This window comes from Acanthopagrus latus, chromosome 21 (assembly GCF_904848185.1).
Source record: "Acanthopagrus latus isolate v.2019 chromosome 21, fAcaLat1.1, whole genome shotgun sequence".
Lineage (NCBI taxonomy): Eukaryota > Metazoa > Chordata > Actinopteri > Spariformes > Sparidae > Acanthopagrus > Acanthopagrus latus.
In genome coordinates this window covers 5,996,093-6,013,751 of record NC_051059.1, presented here as the reverse complement: position 1 = coordinate 6,013,751, position 17,659 = coordinate 5,996,093, and the positions used below count along the sequence as shown (strand labels likewise).

The 17,659-nt window shown below is 43.4% G+C and overlaps 1 protein-coding gene across 3 annotated transcripts in view; it reads left to right on the top strand.

The window, feature by feature from the left end:
* LOC119011667 overlaps positions 1-17,659 on the top strand; it is a 170,893-nt gene that overhangs the window by 142,005 nt on the left and 11,229 nt on the right. For all 3 annotated transcript variants that reach the window (XM_037084983.1, XM_037084984.1, XM_037084985.1), the window contains exons 8-11: positions 1,155-1,291; positions 5,409-5,530; positions 9,301-9,418; positions 15,647-15,967. In XM_037084983.1, the coding sequence (XP_036940878.1) occupies positions 1,155-1,291; positions 5,409-5,530; positions 9,301-9,418; positions 15,647-15,967 (698 nt within the window). The remainder of the gene's footprint in view (positions 1-1,154; positions 1,292-5,408; positions 5,531-9,300; positions 9,419-15,646; positions 15,968-17,659) is intronic.

Here is a 17,659-nt window from a genome sequence, read left to right as displayed (position 1 = left end):
ATTGTAACAAGATGGTCCCTTCACCTGTTAGTTATCTTAATGTCGTGTTTCCTGTACGTTTAGTTAATACAGATTATAAATGTGGTTGAACTCAGCTAAACCTTATATACCACTTGTACTTTTTATTAAAGAATATTGATGGTCTAGTAACAAATACTGTGAGCTAGCCATGCTGAATGAGATTGAACCTGATTAAACGAAGTGCCAGTAGAATGTGAAGATGAATGAGCTTCCGAGCTTCTGCTGGATGGGTCTTGTTACCTTTGCGCAGAGATCCCCAGCTTTCCAGACGTATTGAGCTAACTGGCTCCAGGCTTTAGCTTTATATTGAGCAAACCAAACATGAGAGTGATACCGATCTTCATATCTTACTCTCAGGAAGAAAGCGCATTCCCCAAAGTGTTCCTTTAATATTTCACTGGTTATGAAAGCCTAACAAACAGAGGAGTCACATTGCTAAGAGAAAAATCACTTGCAGAGAGTTAAATTTTTAGTGTATTTTAATGTTTTAGAGGCTAGGATTTAAGTGTTTTTTTTTAGATATTGGTTGTTGTCTCACACAGAGACATTTCTATGCCATGTAGTTTTCTTTTTGTTTTTTTTTTTAATCAAAATTCAAACTTGGCTCCTCAACTCATGAAGAAAAAGACACAACAGAGAGAGCTAACCCAATAAATGTAAGCCAACACAATTCTCACTTGTGTTCCCTCGAGCCCACAGTAACCACACCAAGTTTTTGAGTTCAATCCTTTCGTTTGTGTTCCTCTCGTGGAGGGAGGCGAGTGGTTCGCTTGTAGCAGCCGCAGAAAAACCGTGTCCCAATTAGCACCGGGCGAAAGTGTTAAAGAGTGAGTGTGTGGGGAGGATTGATAGTTGGTATATTCATAGAGATATTTAGATAATCGGTGGCACTTCAAAAGAGCTCCTATCAGCTGCGATAATCTCCCCTATATTAATTCTTTGGCCATTTGAATTCAGACTTCCTTATCGCTCCCTCACACACTTCCCCTGTCTGCTTCTTTCACTCTGCACCCCACTGCTTTCTCTGCTTGCTCTTTCCCTTCACTCGTTCTTTCTACACTTCCCTCTGCCCTTTCCGAGTTTTACTTACAACTTCTTTTCTCCTCCCATTCTACTTTTTTTTTCTTTCCAAGGTTCTCCATTGATCCTCAGTCAGACCCAGAGGCCCTGTTTCGTATTACCCCGGACACCGGCCTCATCACCACGGCTATGGAACTGGACCGGGAGCGTGAGCACTGGCACAACATTACCGTCATTGCCACCCAGAGAGGTCAGAGGTCACCCTTTGTACACCACTTAACTGTGAGACACTATTAGAGCTCGTCCATCTGGTTTGTTTCTTTCATTGCGAGCTAAAACTCCTCAATGAAACCAGCATTTTACCACCTGCACCCACTGATGAGTATGAGGGTTTAAGAGGTTTAAAGCAGTGTAAACTGTATATTGTATGCTATCTGAAAAGCACAGTATCCACTGTGCGATGCACTTCGCTAAGCGGCTTAGCCCTCGAAAACCATCAAGCCGTGAGGGGGGAATGCTGTTTGGCACCACAAATGGTTTGTTACAGCATGCCTGAGAATCAATTGATCTATATTGTGTGAGTTATCTGATGCTGCTGCCATGGATCTGTTCTCATAAGGATTCAGCTGGAAAGACGGAATTAAAGCAGCAAATCGAACACAGCCATCGCCTCACAGACGCTCAGAGGCTCCAAAGGAGAACAGTAAACACCTCTCTGTTTCCAAGCACAGATACTCATCAAGACCTGACGCACACTGCAGGTTATATTTAAATCAGGCAAAACACCGCAAGTGCACAGAAATGCAGATATAAAGACAGTCACAAGGTCAAGAGCTTTTAATCACGATGGAGGTGCGGTTGTGACGTCAACTGCTGCTGCCAAGGTCAAGAGATGTTGATGGTGTTTATTAGTACATCAGGAAACAGCGGCGTTGATGAGGGCAGCACAATTAACTGGAATATTATCAAAATCGCAATATACTGTAGAGTGCAATATCCATGTCCAAAAAAAAAGATACAAACATGATTTTCCTTTGACAGTGGAAATGAAAATCTGTTGTATTATTATTTTTTTTTTTCCATATCGTGCAGCTCTGTTGTTGACCGTATCAAATGCGTCGAATTGGAAAAACTTAGACACCATTTGGAGATTCCCCCTTGGGAGACATGTGTGGCCTTGACACTGGTGGTGGGTGGATCTCAGAGAGCACAGACTGCAGTGACAGGAAATCAAATCAAAGCTTTATTGTCGCATACATATCCACACACAATACAACAGATAGTGAAATCCGTCCAGTGGATCTGATATTCTTAAGTGTTAGGAGCAGTGGGCAGACGCCGTGCGACACCCGGGGAACAACTCGAGTTTTAAGCCAGTGGCTTGGTCAAGGGCCCTGACAAGAGAATTAACCTAAACCTTTTGAAATGCGGCACGCAGAGGAAGCCCACGCAAACACAGAGAGAACATTCAAACGCAAAACAGAAGGCCCCGCATGAGACACAAAACTCTTTCTCATGTAGGCCACAGAGTTTAAAAGCCTGTGACTTCCCCTTCAGTTAGTTAGAACTAAAGAAGCCTCTTGGATGAGAGGTGAAACGTCTTCAAGAAACTGAAACACGTCCAGTTGCCAACGCTACAGCGCATAGTCTTACCATGACCTGAATGACTGAGAAACCTGAATCAACACGTTTCTCATGCAGTTCGGTTAAATCTCTGCCAAGGAGCTTATGTTTTCGCCTGAGTCTGTTTTTATTTTTTGCCTTTTTTTTTTTGGTTTGTTTGGTTCGTCAGCAGGATTACCCAAAAAAATACAGAATGGACTAACACAAAACTTGGATGGCGGATGGTTCTCAGCCCAGAATAGACCGCATTAACTTCCGGTGTGGAATTCTTTCTCCCATCTCTTCAACAGTGCGAGGGCGTTTCCCAACATTTTTTGAATTTCTCAGGGAACATTGCATGGGTCTTGATGATAGTCTTATTAAGGTGGCTGGTGTCTATGAGTGAGTGCAGTTTGATGCAGATTCTGGATCTAGTGGATTTAGATATGATTAATCTAATATTCGATGGTGCTTAATTAAATTTAAAGGGACTCTTGGGCTTTGGTGGAGGTATGCACTCGACTCAGTGCCATGCTAGTTTTGAAGTAATTGAAGGGGTTGTTGTTTAGGCTGTTTTTTTATAAATATGTGGGATCTGTAATGATTCATAAGTTTTCATAATCTGGCATGGTTGGATCCAAGTGTGATTTACATTTAACAAACAACATAACAGGTGTTTGCTTTTGGCCGGTGGCACACTGTTACCTTTCAGATTTGGCTCTTTAAGGGAGACATTTTCGGCACTTCTGGTTTTCGAGGATAAGGCTTGCAGTATTCTATATATTTTTTTTGTCTATAAATGCCGTATAAAGGTCAGAAATAACAATGCGTAAGTGCATCTTTCAATACTCCCATTCTTTCCTACGGGGGGAAAAAAAAGGTGCTGTGAATGCATTATTTCCATATTTTGTGAACGGCTTAACCACTTGGTAAAACAGTTGGGCAGTGCACATTTCAGCAAATGTTACACAAACAGGAGCAACTAGTGCATTTGTAGTGTACTATCTCCAGCCGTGGATCAATACGCACATGGTGCTTTTGAGACTATTTGTGTCGGCAGGTGCATGTGGAGCTGACTCAACACAAACTACAGCGCTCTCCTTCAAGACATGGAAAAGAAATACCATCCAATAAAAAAAAAAGTGTGGCCTCGATGTGTTTTTTTAAAAACATTTTTCTGACAACAGAGGAATAACACACAGAAAATAGGGAATATCTCACCTTGAAAGTTTTTTGCGTCTGCACCAAACTCTAACCACCGCGGAATGCAGATCGGAAAACGGTCCCATGAATCGTTTTGATGAGTTTTTGAAGTCACTGTCAAATGAGGTCACCCTGCTGATGGTGGCGCCAAATCACAAAATGCTCATATGTGTCATTTTTCCAAAGGGAATGACAACCCTTTTTCTTGTTTATGCCTCCTGCTAAATCCTGGCTGTGTTCTAATAGTCACTTTTTGGCAGGTGATGAGCTATTATTCGGATCTCCTCCTCGGCCCTTTAAAAAGAAAAAAAAAAAAAGCTCAGTCGACCTGGGTGGTGTCAGAGTGGAAGTATTTCTGTAGAAAGCTGTCCACCGGTCACTGTGTGCAGGCGACGGGAAGTTGTTTTCCTGCCAAGTCTTGCTCTGGACAGAGTTAATCTTTACTTAAAATCTACTCGGGGCTCCTTGTGGCAGCAGCGTTGGTAGGACTGTGGAGGCAGCGCAGTGAGGGCCTGTCTTGAATAATGAGCTCTATCTAATAAACAGACTGCTGGAGGCTGTGTTGACATAATGCACAGTAGGTGCGCTGCCATGGCCACGGGCAGGCCAGCTCACCCGGTGGCATTGCAGCAAGAGCTCATTTTCAGCTTTTCAGCGATGGGAGCCAGACGCTGTCACCCGTGGCACAGTGTCACAGCTCTACGTTTGAGAACATGGTGTGGAAGTACAAGTGTGGGTGTGGGTGTGTGTATGTGTGTGTGTGTGTGTGTGTGTGTGTGTTAGATTACAGAAGCCCACTGTGTTGCATGGTTTCCTGCTTTGAGAGATGAGGGAAGATGTTCTGGCGAGCCTGGATTTTTTTTGCGAGGCTCTCCACGAGAGCAGCCTAAAATGTTCGGCTCAGAGTGTGACTGTGAGGACTTCATGTTTGACTGTGTGTATATCCAAGTGAATGGGGTGTGGGAGACCCTCTGCCAATCCATTTAAACTGCGCCCTTGTGTAACTGCATGCAGATTGACTGCTTTCTACATCCCTCCTCTGCTCCCTCTCACTCGCTTTCTTACAACGCACACACACACACACACACACACACACACACACACACACACACACACACACACACACACACACACACACAACGTTGGAGACGCTTTGGCTAAGAACGGAACAGTTTAATGTGGAGAAATCTGAGCGCTATGGAAGCATCAGTCGTACTCCAGCTGGGAGCCTGTGAGCTGTAACACAAGCCAAATGAAACCAAATGTACTACTGTATATTTAGTCAATCCTGCGCTCGCTAATGTGATCCGAGTGCTGTTGAAGTTGTTGGACAGAGACCGAAATGCTTGATCCCGCCTATGAGGACAATTGAATGGACTTAATGGAGTGTGAATGTGCACCTGTGTGTGTGTGTGTGCGTGTGTGAGAGAGAGAGAGAGAGAGAGAGAGAGAGAGAGCACACTGGGGTTTGTTGCACTAATATATATTTTTTCCAAAATACAGCTGTCATAGGCCTCCCGTGCTGAATTGCGAGCTTCTCTGTTTCTGATTGGCTCTTCCAGACAACCCCAGCCAGGTGTCCAGAGTTGTGGTTGCAGTCGAGACGTTGGACCTGAACGACAACGCGCCCGAACTGGACAGGCAGTACACGACAGCCATGTGCGACTCATCCTCCATCGGGCAGGTCAGTATGTGTTTTTAGTGTCTTTTTCGACATCAGTGTTTTTGTCTGCTCGACGTCCTCTGCTCCAAAACTGCAATTTAAAGCCCCTATGCATAAAAAAGAAATAAATATATGATTTTAATAGCATCTTTTAAATTATTTCTGCTGGAACTAGCTTTTGTTTGTATGACAATGGGACAATCCCGGTGAAAATTGATGCAGTCTATTAGTCTTTTTCCACAAAACAGCATTTGACGTATATTCATTGTCTCAGGCTCTGCTTTTGTTTCCGCGCCTTCCCCTTCTGCCTTGGGGACAAGTTCCTGGAGCTAAATCTTGGCACTGCTCACGTGGTGATGCTAAATGCAAGTTCCAGGTACTCTCGAGGGTCATCCAGAGTGCTGGAGACTGTGATTTGTAAAAGACGGCGAAGAGAGTCGTACCAAAGCCTCGCATTGTGTCTTGAAATGCTCGGTTTGTGGGAAGCCCTAGGTTATGGATTTTCAATTTCTGTGGTGCGCTGGTCAGGGCTTTCTGTGTTTCTTTGAAGCCATTCATGTCCGTGTCCACGGGTCAGATCCAGGGGGACGTTCTCAAGCCCTTCACATTGTGAGTTTGAATACATTTGAAGTTACGCTAGCGGTGTCATTCTAGGGAGAGAAACGCCTGTCAGTCGATGAATCACTTTCATTCAGGAACAGCTTTTGGATGAACTGATACGAGACATTCACAGTCACCAGAGGATGAACCCTATGGACTTTAATGATCCTCCGACTTTTCTCGCCGCCTGAGGATGACATTTGTGGGGTTTTTTTTCGTGAAATATCTTCAGAGCTATTGGATTCAATGCCATTAATGCCATTTCACTTAGCTTATCAGGTCAAATCTGTCTAATACATGACCGAATACCTGTAAAGCTAATGTTAGCTAAGGCTTAGCATTTTGTTTATATCAACCCACAAGGAACGTTGCCAGGCTTTGCAGCCATTTGACATAGTGGCCAAACTATGTAATTACAAGTGGCTGGAACATTTTTTTTAAAGTCACAAACTCTGCAAAATGTTCAGAATTTGAGCCCTCGACAGACAGTAAATTGTCAGCGGAGGGCTTAACAGGAAGTTAGCCGCTCGACCGGTCTCTAGTGCACACGCTTTATATGCCACACGGTAGGGAAGCAATGCGAAAGATTCTGGTAATCTTTGAAAGTTCTTTGGCTTTATGTGCCACTGAGCAGCTTTCATGGGAATGTTTCTGCCTCTGAGCTGTAGTATTTCCCCCCTATTGGGTAAATGCTTAATACTGCAAATAAGCAAATGTTAGCATGCTAACATGCTAAAACTAAGATAGTGACCGTGGTGAATATTATGCCACCTAAACATGACCTTGCTAGCATGGGAGCAGGGACACCCAGACATCCCTCTCCCCAGACACTTCCCCTAGCTCTTCCAGGAGGATTCCAAGGCGTTCTCAGGCCAGCGGAGTGACATAGTCAGTCCAGCGTGTCCTGGGTCTCCCTAGGAAGGCATCCAGGGGGCATCTAATCCAACTCGATGTGGAGGAGCAGCAGCTCTACTCCGAGCTCCTCCCAGATGACAGAGCTCCTCACCCTATCTCTAAGCAAGCGCCCCGCCACCCAAATGAGGAAACTCATTTTGGCCGCTTGTATCCAGGAGCTTATTCTTTTGGTCACACCCAAAGTTTATGACCATAGGTGAGGGTAGGAACGTAGACTGATCGAGAGCTTCGCCTTTCAGTTCAGCTGTTTCTTCACCAGGACAGACCGATACAACGGCTGCATTACTAGGGCCGCTGCACCGATCTGCCTGTCAGTCTCACGCTCCATCCTTCCCTCACTCCCGAACAAGACCCCAAGATACTTAAAATCCCTTTTGCAGCTATACTATGTTAAAATATTTTTTTTCTTGAGATATAAAGGCACAAGTCTATCTTACATTTCATATAATCTCAGTATTGCCATTTTTGTACAGATCATGTATTTCCATTTTGATATTGTCCTTTGAATGTGGCTGGTTAGTATGCATGTAGGCTTTATTCTTCATATATGCATTATAATGTGTTTTATGTTCCATGTATAGGCTACATCATATGGTATGTTTGACTTTGGCACCAGCAAAAAACATGCACAGTCATTAGATCTGGTTTAGAGTTACCCATTCCTGTTCATATGATGCACAAAAAAACACAAGTTGATGGTCACATAACCACAATCTAGTAAACACAGATCAATTTATTTCCAACTATGATGTTGCCTATAAAGAAACATGCGGTGCCTTCAAAGCTTTTTCCGGTCAAGAAAGAAAGCATACAATACAACTCCCAGCCTATTCAGGTGTAGCAGCATATACCGTATATGCTATACTGAGCTATATCTCTTCAGATATGGAGGCATACCGCTCCACTGTGCCCATTTACCATGGCGGCAGGCGAATCCTCCATGGCCCATTATCAGAGCGCAGCAGCTATTCACACTGTAATTAAACTCAGGTCTCCTCACAGACCATCTCCCTCCGTCCTGCCATCCGTCTTCCTTTTATTTGTCAAGTCAAGTCAACTTCATTCGTACAGCACATTTCATACGACAGTTGTGGACTAAAGAATGTGGGGTTGGTAGATTGGTCTGTAAGATTTCAACAATTGTGTTACAGCAGCTTGGTTGAGAGCCGTGGGAGCCATGAACAATCTCAGGGACGTTATCGAGCCAAAACTGCAAACATTTCTCAACAACTTGGTATCTTCGGGTCGAGAGCACTCTACAGAACTCCAACACCACGGAGTTCGCCGCGTTCCCTGTGCTGTTATTTAATCCCATCTCAATCATAGAAATCAACTCTCCGTTCCTCGATCTCTCCCTGGAAACAAGCCCTTTGCTTTTATGTTTCTTTCTCTCTCTCCCATCCTCAATATTCCACACTGGCACCATCGACATAATTTGGTGTCTTGGCCCATCTGTTGTTTTTTTTTTTTTGCGGGTGTTTTTCATTGCTCCGCTTGTGTCTGTGATTCGGCGGCGCCGGCGTCAATTTGTTTGCGCCTCTGATGCTCATGTTTGTGTTTTGAGCGCGCTGTTGTGTGAGTGAGCGGGCACGACGGTTCAAGAGAAGACAGATTATGATATCCTCGACTGTGTTGGGGGTTGTGCACGCGCGTCTCTCTGTGACAAGTCATTAGCCAAAAAAAGCGTTTGAATATTCACACACAGCGACTGATAACATTACGCGACTGTACATGACAAATCTTCCCAAGGCCCGGAGACACTGACTAACTCAGAGGGAGAGAAGTGTAGGGGGGGGGGGGGGGTGCAGCACCCTTCATCCCTGCATTCAGCCTTGTAACTAGCTCTCGAAAGCAGTACTGAAAGGACGTATTGCATAATGACGAGTGGAGGATTTTTTTTCATTAAAAAGAAATTGCCCATCAGCTTAGGCTGCGGGAGATTTTTTATTTTATTTTTTTAGATTAATTTAGTTACGATCACCCGCCGTCGACTTGCGCAGATGCTTTAACAGAATTGAAAGTCGCGCCGCAATGTGTTTTGTGAAAAGCCGATTTATGTCAGACGCGGTTATTTATTCGGCGTGAGTATCAGACACAGTTCACTTGTGTCTCTATACTAATTGTTCGGCTTGTTTTGATTCCTGCTAGCGTCGGCTAATGGTTTGTAGCTAAAAGCACTCTCCGTGTGAGTGTTTCTCCCATTACACACACACACACACACAATCAGACCCTCCCCTCACCCACTCTCCTCCGCTCTCTCTATCTCTGTGTTTCAGGTGGTGCAGGTGTTGCGAGCGATTGATAGAGATGAGGGAGGGAATGACAGCACCGTGTATTTCAGCATCCCTCCGGAGTCCAGCGCTGCCCTCAACTTCAGCGTCAGGGACAGTGGAGGTAGGCACTCAATCTTTCCCTCTCTCTGTATATCTCTTAATTCCCCCCCCCCTTTTTTTTTGTTCCCCAGGCAGACACACACTGCTTCTCTCCTACTTTTTTAAGGCTCTTAATCCCGCATTTTCTTTTTCCGCCTTTCTCATTCCATCTTCGTCTTTTCTCCTTTTCTCTCTTTCTTTTCCCCCCCTCCTCTCAATCCCTCTGCCTCTTCTCTTCTCTTCTCCCTGCCTCCCACTTCCCTGTTTTTTCTGTCTCTGCCTCTCTCTTCCGCCATCCATCTCCCAGCTCTGGTGGCCCCATTGTTTTGCTTTGTTATCCTCCCCGCTTTTATTCGTCCCTCCTGTTTGCCTTCCCATATCCACTACATCCATCTTCTCCCGCCCCACGACCACATATACTTACTGTTTCCAATGAAAAGCTTTTGAAGAAATCAGGCCTGCTTCATTTGATTCACTTCAACTCAAATTGAATTTAGCTGCTTAGTATTTGTTTCTGGTGCGTTCTCTGTCTGGAGTGCTTTGCTGTGCCCTTTTTTGCCTGCACAAACACGCAAACAAGCGTAAGTACACACCAGCACACACCAGAACTTTCACACATGTCGGGATTGTTAATTCAAGGACGTGTTGCACTCCTGGCTATTTGAACTGTAGCCATGAAATCATAAAGGCGTCATGAAGACCCAACAATTGGTCCACAGATACGTTGTTTGCAATCAAACAAACACAGTTCCGTGTCGCGCAACAAAAGACATTGTTTGAATCCTCAAGGCCCGTCAAACACGCTGAATAAAACATAAAAAAACATTTTCAAAGCCGAAGTCTCTTTCAACAGTGTCTCTATTGATTTTTCATTGTACAAACATCAGCATTATAATGCGATGTATTATTACACTGCAGGATTTTACAGACACGATACAGCCCGCCCAGTACATCCCCCAAACACACACGCGTTCACCCTCATTACGTCTCCCTTGCGTAAAGAACCACAATACACATTATAGTTAGACACAGACAAAAAGTGACACCATTTCAGCACATTTTTAACCCCCCTCTGGGGTCTACAACCTGTTCCCACTCCAAAAGCTTCAAATGTAGCAGTCTTGTCAGTGGTCAAACCTCACCAAGTGTTCTTTTTGTCCAACCCAAACCAGGTAGGTTTCTTGCCTAAACATACCCAGGTGCTTTTTAAGCCTAAAACTAACCAAAATGTTCATTTCTTGTCTTATCTGGACAAAGTTATTTTTCTCCTTTCTCTTTTCTTTCTTTTGGGTGTCCAGGGAGGTAGTCACAAGCTATTTGTTTTTGATTTATTTAAAGACATAAGATGGTTATTTCAACCAAAAGTATGATCTTTTCCTAACCCTGACCAAGGTTGTTTTTTACTGCCTAACCCTAACCAAGTAGCTTCACTTGCCTTGCTTTAACCAAGTAGTTTTCTACCCTAGCACTTAGGTTAGTGTTTTTTCTTTTTTGCCTAACCTAACCAAGTCTTGCCTAAACTTCATCAAAAGATTTTTCTTGCCAGTAGTTCTTTTTTGCCTAAACCTCGCCAGGAGATTTTTTTCTTGACAAGTATCTTTTTGTCTAACCAAAAAGCTAAATAGTTTTCATACCTTACCCTATTATTTTTTTTTGCCTTAACCTTAACAAAGTCAAAATATGTCAACCGTATTTCAGTACACTTTATTCCAAGTCTAACCGGACGCTGCATATAACATATTAGTGCTAAATCGACGGTGGAGCCCTTGACAAGCAAAACTGACTGGAGAGGGGTAGGCAGAGCATGAACAAGCTGCTGTATTTGATGAACTGGCGGTGAGAATGTGTTGGGGTCTACCACTGGTTTCATGATACTTCAATTAAGTATCTTGTCCTTAGTTACCCTCCTGTAGAAGCTCTGCGATACTGTTTTATAAAATGATGAAAATGTTTCCAAATATCCTTTTAAACACCCAATTTGTATTTCAGGGTATATTAATCTTCACACAATTGTGCCTTAGTTTTGATCCAAGCACCAATTATAGGCAAGACAAGGTGATTTATATTGCACAGTTCAGACACAAGGCAATTCAAAGAGCTTTAAAGGGACACAGAAAATACGCTGCAAAATAAGATGTGAAGAAAAGGTTGAAATTGTATTCAAAAGACAATAAAAACAAAAAGCAAGAAAATGAAAAGTTGCAGAGTATGAAGAAGCCGTGGATTAGATTATTTGAAAGCAACAGTAAACAGTAATGTTTTAAGCTCTCATTTGAATAAGCCGCCAGTTTTAGCAGGCCTCAGGTCTTCAGGAAGCGCGGTCCACAGACGGGGAGTATTAAATCTAAAAGCTGCTTCACCTTGCTTGGTTTTGATCCCGGCCACAGTGAGCAAAACCTGTCGCAAATGACCCGAGGGGTCCGGATGCTTCTCAGTGTACAAGTAAATCATAGATGATTCAGGCCTGAACCCATTAGAGCTTTATAGACAAGTAATAAGATTTTAAAATCTATCCCTTTGACACACAGAAAGCCAGTGCAGTGATTTAATGACCAGTGTTATGTGCTCCTCTTTTTTGGTGTTAACAAGGACTTGGGCAGCAGCATTCAGGACGAGCTGCAGGTGTGATTGATTGTTTTACTAAGACCGGTGAACACACCACTTTTATAGTCTAGTCCAGCTGATTTGTAGATTTTAGGCATGGCTTTAAGGTGGGGTGACAATAATTTCAGTTTTATCTGTGTTCCCTCACACTGATTTGTTTGATGCACTTATTCAGTAAGTCAATTGGACCGTAGTCACGTGGCGACACTTATTTAGAGTCGTGTGTCCTCACAGGCCTCCTCACAGGCTATGCTCCAATTGTTATTTGAAATATCCTCTTTTAAGTCTGCCCTCCATGGATAAAGTTTGGATGCAGAGGTCCCATCGGACCAAAAAGCAGGCCATTTGTATGTTAATGAAATCAAGCCATTGCTAGTGCAATTCTTGGTAATACTTTCTTCTGTGGATTAAATTGCAGGAAGTACCAATGACTGGATTTGCATTTAAGAGATAAAACTCCTCAATTGCAGGTATTTGTATATATAAAGGAAGCTTTCATGGGAGGTTATGTATGAGAAAGAATTTCCTCAAATTCATTAGCACATCTTCCTTGTAGAGGTCAGATACTTCACCTAGTTATTTTCTCTACCCATTGCTGGACGCTGCGTCCATCTTACCAGGTTTAATCTAAGGTGTTTGAGCCACCATTTTCTTTACAATAGTAAATAACTGAGCAGTTGTTATGCACTTAAGCCATGGGAACAGGGGACTCGACAAATACTGAACCAGTAACTGGACTTAAATACTGACTAAATTAATGTGGGGATGACATGTGGGTGAAGAGACGTGGAGACACAAAGGTGAGGGGAAATTATAGTGTAATCCGTTGCACTTGGAACTCGGAAATTAATTAACCCAGACATAGAAAAGTGCTATGGAACGGTCATCCAAGTAGATATCCAAGTTGAAAAACCGTCCGAGTTTGCTGACATTTTTTGCTGGAAAACAGGCAAGGACAGGAAGTGGCACATGACACATGAGGAGAGTAGCTGCAAAATCTAAACAAATAAACTCAAAGTACCAAACCATGACAGTATTCAGTGAGGGAATGTAAATAAGGACTCAAGTACTGTACTTAAGTACAAGTTTGAGGTACATTCTGCTATTTCATACTTCTACTCCACTCCACTTGTTTTGCTGATAACATGATGCGTCAGAGCCAAAGTAACATATTTAAGTTTATTTCTTCTATCTCCAATCAAAAAAGTGCAACAGAGCACAACACTGACACACTGTCATCTTAAAAAAGTTAACACGCTGAACTTGTCAGCAGCCTTAAATAAAACCAGCACACACAGGCGACCACTAGCATTTATCTGAAGTCTCTCCATCCCCTGGACATTTCACCGTCTTTAGCTATGTTTGGGTCTCCACCACCCCCACGGGAAATCTTTGGCTCTTTAGCAGCTAAATTCTTCAATATGTTCACCAGCTGGACTGCAGACTGTGTCTCTCTGCCACTCGGCGCTGATCATATAGTGTTTTAAGGGCTTATCAGAGCTTTTTCACCAAAAGCATCTGCCTGCTGCAGTCGGCAGTGAGGTCGATGCGAGTGGTAACGGCGAATCGAACAATAAAGCGATATCGATATAAGGGCAACTTTAACTACATTGGACTGTTTCTGAAGCACGGGCCTGGTAAGGTATCTGTCCCGTGGTTGTGCTCCATTAAATTATAACTGGGAAATGTCTAGTGTGGCTATTACGTCTGATAGTACTGTTATATTCAGCATTATGATCTGCATTTCCACTAGCTGGGAAGCTACAGTAAGCGACTCTTAGCTACCATTTGCACTGGCCTACTAATTGGTCCCAAACTTGGCAAAAGCGCGACGGGCGAACCTGCTCCGGTTGGACTGTGGATCAGGAGGATAAACTCGGTGACATGCGGAATCAAAGGCCTCTTTGATATGTCATCCAACAGTAGAACAGAGAAAAAGGAGGACATGTTCTGCTCTCGCACTGACAGCTTGTCTGACAAAGACGTGCTACATCATTTGCTTTGTTGAAAAAGGTAATGTTTTGATCTGTGATTTGGATCCGAGAAGGTAGATGTGCAAATGGAGTCATGTTGATGTGACTTTCGCAGCCTCTTTGACGCTGATTACATATGTTCCACACATGGTGTCAATATGCCTTCTGATATGTGGACTTATCTTCATGCCGTTGTTCATTTCATTATAAAGGAAAACTAAAAATACCTCCCACACAGACACAGCTCTTCTGCCCGAAAGTAAGAAAAAGACCAATGGAGGCCATTAGCTCTTTTGTGGTTGATGCTCTTAATGGATTAATACGAGCCCCTTTTCATTGAAAAACCTCTGAAGTTTTGTGAGCTTATGACAAGTTCCATTTGTAAAGCATGGAAACAAGGTGTAAAATCATGGGTGCCGCAGCCAGAAAGAATAGTTTCGTGCGCCCCCCCAGTCTTTTAACATGTTGAAAATGCATCAGTCCATCCACTCGATGCTCTACTCAGAGCGCTGCGTCTGCGCCTCATTAGCTATTAAATCCATTTTGGTTGATTACTCCACACCACGTTCTCTCTGCTGCCTTGCACCGAGGCTGATGGACACGCAGTCTGACAACGTAGCACACGCACACACATGTTCGTGCTGCAAACGTGAGCTAGTCATCGAAGTGGCGATGTTAGGCCGCTGTGTTAAGGTGGGTCAGACCCTGTCACCACAACAAGCCTCGAGCACAGACAGCAAACCGGGTTAGGAAGGAGGGAAAAGTGACAGGAGAGAAAGGGAGGGATGAGAGATGTAAGGAAGAAACAAGTGAAGAAAAGAGATGAAGGGTATAACGGCAGGGAGAAGCTCTAGCTCCAGGAAGATATTATTTTTTTATCATCATCCCTAAATCTTTTAACTGTTACTGCAGTGCAACCTACCAGTACGTTAGATACAACTGGACACTTCATAAAGGTGGAAGGTGTTAATAGGCTACATATGAATTAGAAAACAGCAAAAGTCATTGTTGGTGTGTAACTGTGTCACGTTTATTCAATTTGTTTTAGCTTTGTGTTAAATTTAAAGATAGTTCCAGTTCCAGCCCGCAAAGCTATTATAAACTAGAGACTGAATCAATTTGAATATATACGTATGTTTTAATATCTTCAGTATGCATCCTTGGCACTTCCTCTTGTAGTGAATTAGGCCTCCCGATTATTCGTCTCGTGCTTCTTTAGCCTGATAAATGACACAACCTTAGCTGGCACTGTTCTTCACGTACCGTACTGGCGATCAGGACAGGTTTAAGAGTCAAAGAAATACACCGTGGCAGTGGTTTAAAAATGTAAAAGAAGATCAGGCTTTGTGTTTAAGTTTTGTGGCCAGTCTGAGACATAAATTATGATGTTGTAGCCGCAGCAGAGATCCATCCTGCCCAAATCAGCATCATTGTTATTCTGGGGTGAGACATCGTAGCTTTGACGGTAGAGAACGGTCTCAATTATCAGAGGTGTGAAATTAAATTGTAATAATAGTAGAGCAAGCTAGACCCACTGAAGTTAGCTCCGTGTCTGTTTGAGGATCATTTTACCATTGTCACATTTTGCTGCCATTCAGCGCAAAAAAAAATGTAAAAGAAATTGCAGTGAACAAAAGACTGATTCTCTTCCTTTCTGTCCCGTCTTCCTCCAGGCCCCACAGCCAGCCTGGTGCTGCTGTCGCAGCTCCAGCCGCTGTCCCGCTCAGCATCCTCCACCCTGACACTGTACGTGCCGCTGGTCCTGAGGGACGGGACGTCCGGCCTCACCAGCACGGGGACGGTCACCGTGTCCGTCTGTCCCTGCCTGAGAGGAGGGGCGCGAGCCGGGGAGAAGGAGAAGGACAAGCAGACCGAGGGCGAGTGGGACTGGGAGAGGGAGGCGGTGTGTCTCCCTCAGCAGTCCACGCTGCCTTCGCCTGGGCTCAGCACCGCCGCCCTGCTGGCCATCCTGGCCTGTGTCGCTACACTCCTGGGTAAATATTTCAATACACAGACTTTACGAACAGTAAAAATACAAAAGGCTAATATGAGTTATTTTTCTTCACTTTAAAGATCCTTCCTTAAACATCATGTTACCACAGCACATTATTTATACAGTGAAGTTATATCATTAAGGCTCCCTGCCTATAAAGGAGGTTAATGCTAATCTATAAATAAAAAGATGAGTAAATAGTGTTTAGGGCTGTTTACCCTCCACTTCATCCCTGGACGCTTAATCTGCATATGGAAATAATGGAAGCAGCAGCGTAAATATTTCTCTTAGTCACAGCTGCTCAGTAGCAGGGGGTTTACTTTTCCTTGCAATTTCGGTCCAGCTATCTCTTCTGGCAAGGTCACCGCTAATCACTGCTAAAATAACAATTCTGAGTGATAATCTGGGCCCTCCGCTCTTTGATAGTGGCATAATAAAATGTCAGTGCCACCTTTGCAGAAACTCAAAAAGCTCAATTGGATAATGTCGAGGTGCTGAGAAGGGCCCTGGCTCGTGGCCAGCATCATTGTCATTTCTATTCAGTCTGTTGGATCACTACTCATGCCTTGTTGATAGGGGTATTATCATTCTGGAAGAGGCCAGTTCAATCAAGAAGCAAAGGCAACATGGCGTGAAGGTGATCATGCAGAGTGGCTTTTTGGTGCAGTTTAGGATTTAGTTCCCAAAGTGACAAGGGCATGATGCATTCCCAGAAATACACACCGGCTCACAGCTTTCACCTTAAATTTGCAGTGTTTTAATTGAGTCCTGCTCCGGGACAATTTTGTTTTTTTCTCATCTACAAGAGGTCCATGCTAATACCCTGCTGGACCCTCGACAAAATGTTGTTACAGAAGCTTTCGCAGCGGTTTCATCAGGATCAAATCTGGTTATTAAAAAGCGGGCTTGGTTTTGTATTAGGTGGATATCAAGCTACGCTGTAACCACTCCTCTTGCGGCCCTCGTGGATTGAGGCTGTTATGAAGACAGAAATACATATCTGTCACAGCGTGAAGGTGATCCCTCACATTGTTATTAGAAGATTAGAGTTTTCCCACTCCTTTCAGGGATCATTAGATTAGTTCCATGGAAATCAAATAATGCCACCTCCAACTTTATTAAAGCCGTGGATTTACTTACTGCAGCAGCCTAACCAGCTCCAGTGCAGCCGGATAGGAACCCAAGCACATACATGTGCGCAGTATGCACATATATATAGAAGATTATTCACTGGTTTGCAAAACAATTCCCCTAAGCAGTGACTGTCCAGTAATACATGTGGCTAAGCTGGCAGGGCTGTAACAATATCAGTATTTCACAACACAATAATCGTGGCAAAATTAATCCACAAACAGAATCTGCAGCTATAGCTTAATGACAAAGCCATAATAAAGGCATTATAATATGGGAATTATTGACACAATATGACTATTTCATTTTTTAATACCAAGGTTATTGTAAAAGTATTGGTATATTAGTGACAATAATCAGGCATAAGGATGGCACATTGCTCTGACTGCCCAGTATTCCCAAACCTCAATAGTCCGAAAATTGTCCCGTTTGTCCAACAGCCCCTAATAAAACTTTAATTACAGTAAAAGTCACCCATACAAATATACTTAAATAAATGTCTTAAAGTATCTGATATCAAATGTACTTATGTATCAGAAGTAATTTTTGGGCAATTAATATG